The sequence below is a fragment of the Oryzias latipes genome, chromosome 4 (genome assembly GCF_002234675.1).
Source record: "Oryzias latipes chromosome 4, ASM223467v1".
In the NCBI taxonomy this organism is placed as follows: domain Eukaryota; kingdom Metazoa; phylum Chordata; class Actinopteri; order Beloniformes; family Adrianichthyidae; genus Oryzias; species Oryzias latipes.
This window is the reverse complement of record NC_019862.2, coordinates 29,445,373-29,453,350: the sequence shown is the minus strand read 5'-3', so window position 1 is coordinate 29,453,350 and position 7,978 is coordinate 29,445,373. Positions and strand designations below refer to the sequence as shown.

The window sequence follows — 7,978 nt, the reverse complement described above, 5'->3', positions numbered from 1 at the left end:
TAAAGGTGTGTATGGGGGGGGGGTCTTTGCACTGTGGCCTAAACTCATGAACAGATTTTGAAACTGTACATATATTTGTGAAATGATGTTCACTTCTGTGCTTTTAATGCAAATCCTTCATTTTTTTTTTCCTTTTTTGCTTTCTGGAAAAGCTTTGCTTAAAGTTTTATTTTTGTAAAGGGAAAAGTGGTATCTGCCGGGGAGGCGGGGAAGGGCAACAAAGATGCTAGAAAAGGCCCTTTTTATTGAGGGTTACTATGGTGACGATGCTGAAATTCCATGCTGTAAAGTAATTTCGCCACCTGTCAAATGACGCCGTTTTTAGACCGCTAAGGATCGGATTCCTTGTCATGGTTTTGTCCCCATCTTTGTACCGTCTTTCTGTTTTTTTTTATCAGAATTTTACCGGCCGTTTGTGTCGCAGCTCAGCAGAAAACTTTTTTTTTCCAGAAAGAAAACCTTTGGACTCAGAAAGAGATGACATTTGTGACGTTTTTGTCTTTTATTCAACCAAAATAAACACTGGATTTTCTCTAACTGTCACCATATGTGTTTGCCAGCGGTTTCTTCTCCTGAAGGTTCTCTGAAGTTCACGCCGTCATCGCTTCTGAATTCCAGCTTTGAGCGTTCCTCCCCTTTGTAATCTTAAATTAAAGCTTTCCAGCAGAAACTAAAGTCCGATGCGTGTTCGGCTGAACACGGCGTCGCCGTTCTCCATCTGCGTGTGGGAACTTGAACGCAGTCTCTTCTGTCTGGAGTCCAGCATGGAGGAAAGGCCTGTGAGGGGCATTTTGGCGATTTTGGCTTCAGGTTTTCAAGCGTTTCTGAGGTCGGAGGCGCTCGGAGCTGGAATCCAAACCGACTGAACTTCAGGTGAGAACAGGTAAAGCTCTTTACAGGCAGTATAGGAACTCTAAATGTACAGATGACCTCATCTGTCGTATGGACTGATCTACAGTCCACAGAAGGGATTCAAACCAGAACAACTTTGGAACAAACTTTACGGGTCGACGTAGGCCAACTTGATGTTGTACGTGACCTGATGTCCGTTGTCCCAGGCGTACAAAAGCCCCTCTTTGGGGTTGTAGTCTATCTGGGTGGTGTAGGTATAGTTGTTGATGAAAGGCATTCTGGGAATCATTTGCGTGCTGGTGTGCGTGTCGAAGGCGTACTCCAGGTTGGCGTCCCTTCGATTATAGCTGTCGACGGCGTACAGGACGCCGCACACGACGAAGCAGTTTCCAAAGTTGTTCCTCCTCAGCCCGGTTCTCCACGTGGTCTCCTTCTTCATGCTGAGGTCGGACGGGTCCAGTCGACTCAGAACCACCACTTCCTGTAGGAAGCCTTCGTCGTCCAGCGCCGGGTAGATGATCCACAGCCCGCTCTCGTCCACGGCGAAGTCCATGTCGGAGTGACTGCGCCATTCCCACGGCGAGGAGGACTCCTCAAACAGGGCGTCGTGCAGCATGGTCCAGGCCGCCACATGGCGCTGCCGGAGGTCAAACTTAATGATGTCGCGGGAGAAGGCCCGGTTGTAGTAGAAGGCCCCCCCATAAACCACATGGCCGGTGCCGATCCAGTTGTAGGGCAGCTTGTAGGAGTTGGTGAAGCGGCCTTGGAGGAGAAAGACCGTCAGCGGCGGACGGGAAGGAAGGTTTGCGGTGGAACTTCTGGGTCTTACCTTGTTTGAAAACTTCCAGGTTGTAGAATTCCAGCAGGCTGTTTCCGTAATAAAAGTTGGCCACGTAAATCTGCTCCCCTGGGGATTTGGGATCCTTCATCCACGCGCCTTCAGCCCGGCCGTAGCTGTTGTGGGTGACCGGCTCAGAGATGGTGGCCAAAGTGTCTTTGCATTCTCCTGTCGGACAGAATCAGAGGAAGTAAAATGTTAAAATCCCTATCAGAGCTCTGGAATGTTCTCCACGTCCTCTAAGCTCTCGGTGAAGCCCGTCGGACGACGGCTTTGGGGTTTGATTGTTTTACCAGTTTCTCTTGCAGTCGTCTTTGGATCTCTCTGCTGTGGTTCGTCTGCGTCCGGCTCTCCTTCCTCGTCTTCTTCCCAGTTGATTTTGTATTTCTGTCTGGCGGCAGCAGCTTTTTTGACCATGGGGGGTGTTGCTGTAGAGGAGGTTGTCATTGGAGAGTTGTGTGTCGAAGGTGAGTCTGGAGAAAAGGTGGAACTCTTTTGCGCCGCGGAAGGATCCGCCTGAGCGAAGGTAGTGGCGGTGAGATGTAGTGGAGCTGAGGTCGAGGCGGCGGAGTTTGGAAAAGGTGAAGATCCTCCATTGCTGCCTCTGCTCTGTTCTTTGGGCTCAGGCCTGGAGGTGGGCGTGGCTTTGGGGGTACCTGTTTCACTGGGAGGGGTGATGGAAGGAGGGGGGACCCCCTCAGGAGTCTGTTGGGCTCTGGATGTGGAGCTGGGGTTCTCCTCCGTGATGTTTCTCCGGGCTGGTGGTTCTGAAGGATCCTCTGATGAAGTCACCCCAAAGTTTCTGCTTATCTGAGGATCTTCCGAGCTGGTTTCTGGCTTCGGGCGGATCATCTTGGAGTCTTCCACGAGACCTGCTGCCTTCAGTTTCAACGATCTCCATCCCGTTCTCGTCCTGGGCCGGGGGGCTCTGTGCAGAAGGAGATCCTCCTCGATGAAGAGGCTGGTCGGGCCATCGCCGCTGAATTCATGGTATTCAAAAACTGAAGAGGGGAGGGATTAGCCAAAAAGTTGGAAGAACACCGAATATGTTTGAGGGTTTCTGCTCACAGTTCTCTCCAGGTTCTCCATCGTCTGCCGCCATGGCGCCCTGATCAGATTTGTAGAACGTCATCCCCCGGATGATCATCCCGTTGGGGTGGATCTTCACCGCCTGAGAAGCTTCCGTACCCCCCCGGTTCTCAGGAGTCGCCATCTCACCGACTTTCTCCGAGTCCACTATTGGTGGATTTTCCACAACAAACTTTCCATCCTGTTTTTCCTGTTGGTGGAAATGAGATGAAGAATTTTAAAGCCATGAAGTGGAAAAAGAAAGTGCAGTTCAGTCGGTCGTGTCATCTCCAGACGCTTTGTGAAGTTTGTTTGGAACTTTTTACCAACCAGGTAACCAAGTTCCAACAAAACCGACGTTATATAGTATTTCTATACATAAATGATCCCTGATAGTCATTTCATTCTTCTGTTCTGCATTAGAGGGCCTATATCTCTGAGGCTCCGCCTTTCTCTCCTTGTTTCATGACGTCAACCTAAAGGCGGCGTCGGCAGCGTGTCTGCGTTTCTCCCACGAAAACAAACATCCAAACTTTTGCAAAGATGGATGTTCATAGAAAAGAAAAGCGTTTAGCCTTTCACCGCTAGCTCCACTGAGATTCTGGGTGTTTCTGTTAGCCTGGGGGCGGGGCTGCAGCTCAGACTCTTCCTGAAAGGGGCTGTTCTCGCCTTGTGATGTCATACCTTGTGATGTCACACCTTGTGATGTCACAAGGTGAGAACCCTCTCGTTTTCATGGATTGGGAGGGGCTGGTGCTGAGAGAACAGATTTTTAGAAGAATACTCAGAAATGCATGAATGGATCAAATTACCACTTTGAGGTTGTTTATAGACAGGAATGAACATTATAAAGCACTTAAAAGCTCAAAAAGTTAATTTTGCGTGACATAGGCCCTTTAAACTCACCTAGATTTTCCCAACTAAAGACCCATTTCTATGAAAATTTTGTGTGTTTTAAGCATTTTCTTGTCTCTTTTCTAATGATGGAGGACAAGTATATATTATAAAAATAGGTTCAACATTGCTTTTTTGAGTATTTCCTTATTCTAATTGTTGTGCATCAGGAGCAGATGAAAAAAATGCTGTTCGAAAAAGGTCTTTTTTATCACGTAGAAAATACGGTGGGCGGGGCACAAGCTCCCAGCTTTCAGCAACAGGGAGGGGTAAAGGGGGCGGGGTTGCTCTATGTCAACAGTCCCACCCACAACTCAGAGGCAATTTTCTAATAAAATCTTGCTGCTCTGCAGAAGCTTCGTTCTAAATAACATAGAAACAGCATAATCATAATTAAAAATCCACAGTGGGACTTTAAAAACTCACAAAGTGCTTTTTTTAAATTCTGAAATGTCATAAAATAAAAATGATCAAATGTTCCTTTAAATTTTTTTTATATCTTTCTAGTTTGCACGAGAGCACAAGACACCGAAGCCAAATTCCTTGTGCATGCACTGTATTTGGCCAATAAAGCTGATTCTGATTCTGATTATAAGAGGTAGAAAAACGAGGTTAAAAATGTTCAACTCCTGTGAACTTAAAAACCTTTCAGCTCTCCTCCAATCAAGGTGACATGTCGTGACCTGTAGTTCTGTTTCTGTGGAAAAATGTTCTACATGATCAGAAACTGAGGTGGTCACTTTATAAAATCAAGAAAATGACCTGAAAATATTTTCTAGTTCAGTGAAAACAAAGATATGAACCATACAGACACATGGACGTTCCTGCCACACTCGCCTCTGGATCCAGGTATGCCGCTGCCCTGCTGACCTCTCCCAGCACTTCCTTCTCATGAGGAAGAGCAGTAGGCGGAGCTTCCTGCACTTCTGGTGGCATGGGAGGAGTCCTCGGAGGCCGTGACTCGTCGTTGGTGCGGCTCAAAGAGACCACCTCCATCAAAAAAAAAAAAAAAAAAAAAAACGACAACGTGAGCAGAAACTTCTCAAGCTTTTGAAGTCAGACGTGTGTGTCCCTCATGAGGCCTTTTTTATAAACATTTATAAACATGAATGCAAAATCAGCTCTTTACAATAAAAGCAGAAAGAAAAATGGTTTATCTTTGAGGCTGTAAAATGAGGGTCTTCAGTCGGTGGTTTCTACCAAAGTCTTTGGTCCAAACCTCCAAATAACAGAAGACCTTAGAGATCCAAGCTCCTGTTTTGAGTTCATTGGAATCTGAGGGAATATGTAAACTGAATGCATGTGCTGTTAGGAACGCAGAAGGTTTTGTTTCGTGACATCAGAGAGGGGCTCAGCCAGCACCCATGAGCCTTTGCGGCTGTGGCGTTCCTGTTCTGACATGCAGCAAAGGCTCGCATTAAAACGCTGCAGCGTAATATGACTTTAGGTCATTTTAGCCCAAGAGGTCTGAGGAGGTCTTTCTAGAACCTCTATAACCCAACGGGGACCATGAGAACAAAAGGTAACTCACTAAAAACCGTTCTGTTGTCTGGATTAGCATTTATTTGTCTTACAGATATTAATTTAACCTAATTGAGAATCCTAACAGGGAGCCAGTTTAGCTCGTGCTGGTTTGCGGCGCCTTCCGTCCGTGAAACCCGGGTTCGACTCCGGGCTGCTCCCTGTTCCCTTCTCTACCTCTGCCGGTTCCAAGCCCGGTTTGAGAAGGTTGTGTCAGGAAGGGCATCCGGCGTAAAACATTGCCAAATTTACCATGCGACTCGTTCGCTGTGGCGACCCCTGATGGGAGAAGCCGAAAGTGGAAGAATTGAGAATCCTAACAACTGCACAAAACAGCCAAATCTTCAACATTTAAGAGCGATACTGATTACATTTTCATGTGATGTCAGAATTCTGTGCTGGACTGAAGGAGCAGAATGTTTTCGTAATGTTTTTTTTCTTTCTTACTGTGCATTTGAGCGAAAAAGCCAGAAACTCAAAAACTCACCAACATTTGCTGATACCCGGCAAAAATGAGTTTTGATGACATCACAGCGGGAGAAACCATCAAAAAACGAACGGGGCCAAAAATCTCTTACGGGGCTCCAAAACCTATTTCTGCATCCACTAACCAAACCAAGAACACACGTGTCGGGGGTATCTCAAGGAAGTTTTAGAGATATTATGGGATGGCCACACGGCCATTTTGTAACAGAGTGTGAAATTTGGCTATTTTCACATTTTTGCACAATATGGGGGTGGAATTATTCTATTGGGCGTTTGGAACGAGTGATCTTCATGAAATTTCCCAAGGTGAAGTCTACAACAACATTGTGTTGACCTTTGACCTCAGGAAGAAGCCGCCGTCTTGAATTTTCCAAAAAAAATCCCCCTTAGTCCCACAAATTGAGGGACTAAGCCTCAAACTTGACTGCTGAGCTACTTGGGAAAAATGTTGGTTTTTAAAGTTTGTAGATTTTGTACGGCGTTAGCGTGGCGAGCTGACAAGGTGACCTGTTGCTCGCACACTTTTTACCGGACTATTGCAAAATCCCTGGCTCAAGCTGAACGAAATGATGTGAGAAATGATATGACTATATTAGGAATGTGGGTGTGGTTAACAAAAAACCTCCTTTGCCAAGGAAATTCCATGAATGTACTTTTGCTGGATTCTTCTAGAAGTTACATCAACCTGTCAGTAAAATGGTTGCTATGGAGATAAAACTGAAAGGAAAGCTGCCATTTTGATAAATATCTTTTTTTTTTTTAAGAATGTGTCATGTGCGGCTCTGACCAGGGTGGCAGGGGCAGTAAGAGCAGGTCAAAAAGGGGCAGCGAGGGCAGGGGAAGGTCACACGTGGGGGATCCTGGTTTTTAAATGGTGACTGGGCTTTTTTCACATGGAAAACAAATTCACACAAGCTTCCAATCTTTTTTGAGATCTGAGTCTTTTGGGATGCACTGGAATCTGTGCCAGTTTTATCCCACAGTGGGACAGATTTATGATTTTTGACAGATACATTCAGATAAAGTTCTTCTCTCATCTCCTCGGGCTTCACCTAAAGTGATTTCAATCTTTCATCATCATCATGAGGGGAAACCTGTTTCGGATTCTTCTTTTCTGCCAAAGCTGTCTGGTTGCAACATAACCGCAGTCGTCTGTCCTCCTGTTTCTGGTTTTTGGACGTTTTGAAACTGTTTCAGAAACGGCAACAAGATGCTTTGTGGATAAGAAGATGAATTAAAAAAGAAATGATGGAAATAAACCCAGCATTCTGCAGCTGCACCCACCAAAACTCAAAGGTTCTCCTGAGTCAAACCCACTGAACTCCTGCTGAAAGCTCAGGGAAATTTGGCTTCGCTCTCCATGTACCTTCTCAATCCGATCCATCCGATCTGTGAGCTTCTGGGACACGGAATGAAGCTTCAGCAGGTCCATCCCATAGAAGGAGCCCTCCAGCAGCTCGAGGATGGTGGACAGCTGCAAAGATCAAGGAGGCTCCATCAGATCAGAGGCCCTGCCCTCACTGACCCCCTCAGCGGGCTGTTTGCCCCCCAATGCCCCCCTCCGGAGACTTCACCTTGACGTTCTGTTTTCCCGCCTCTCGGAGCTGTTTCAGTCGGAAGTCGCCCTCGCACGGGTTGACCGCAGACGGAGGAGCGACGCAGGCGCACTTGCACTCCGGTCCAGAGGTGATGGTCTCCACGGTGTAGAAGTCCTGCGCCGCCGCGCCGCCTTCCTCCAGCCGCCGGCACGCGCTCCTGCTCAGCGGCTTCACCACGCATTTGCACCGGCAGTCGGAGCCTTCCGAGACGGCTTTGACCTTATCATAATCCCCCAGCAGCTTTGGAGGAAAATACGTTTTACGCACCAGAAAGAAGGACACCACAACACGAGCGGTTCATGTCTGCGCCCCACCTTAGAGATGATGCTCTCCTGACCCTGCAGCTCCTCATTTTGCTCCGCGCTCCTTCCAGGCGGAGGTTTGGGTTCTGCAGATGACAACTTTGGTGGCGCAGCAGAACTCCGGGAGCAGAGCGCGCAGAGCATCACGGCCATGACGCACAGCTTCTCCATGCTGCGACGCTCGTGGAGCTCCGACCAAGAGAGACTGAAGATCCCGCACGCGCGCGGGGCAGCCTGTCTGCGGTCCGTTCAGGCGCGTGCCAAGTTCATCGCGCGCCTGCTATTTCTAAAGTACAGCGGCGTCTCCAAACATCTGAAGTTTCCACATCCTTAGAAGCCCCCCGGCGAATGACGGGCGATGAGGAGCAAAGAGGCGCGCGCCCAGCAGAGATCAGCCAGCATCTGCAGCCGCGCGGATG

General features: G+C 47.8%; 1 protein-coding gene across 1 annotated transcript; it reads right to left on the bottom strand.

Moving 5' to 3' along the window:
- Positions 1-384: 384 nt before the first annotated feature.
- LOC101175230 (olfactomedin-like protein 2A) lies at positions 385-7,967 on the bottom strand. Its single transcript, XM_004068414.3, has 8 exons — positions 7,572-7,967; positions 7,234-7,497; positions 7,026-7,133; positions 4,490-4,642; positions 2,759-2,969; positions 1,984-2,691; positions 1,682-1,858; positions 385-1,614 (listed from the first exon to the last, which is right to left on the bottom strand). Exons 1-8 carry the CDS (start codon positions 7,728-7,730, stop codon positions 1,001-1,003), a joined length of 2,394 nt encoding a protein of 797 aa, XP_004068462.1. The 5' UTR covers positions 7,731-7,967; the 3' UTR covers positions 385-1,000.
- Between the last annotated feature and the right edge of the window lie 11 nt (positions 7,968-7,978).

What these genes read in the sequence shown, in the direction of transcription:
- LOC101175230 (XM_004068414.3), bottom strand. Translation starts at nt 7,730, where the DNA reads ATGGAGAAGCTGTGCGTCATGGCCGTGATGCTCTGCGCGCTCTGCTCC. An exon ending in GGATGGATCGGATTGAGAAG is followed by an intron (nt 4,643 to 7,025) that starts GTACATGGAGAG and finishes TTTTTGATGGAG; the next exon opens with GTGGTCTCTTTGAGCCGCAC. An exon ending in CCTGGAAGTTTTCAAACAAG is followed by an intron (nt 1,615 to 1,681) that starts GTAAGACCCAGA and finishes TTCTCCTCCAAG; the next exon opens with GCCGCTTCACCAACTCCTAC.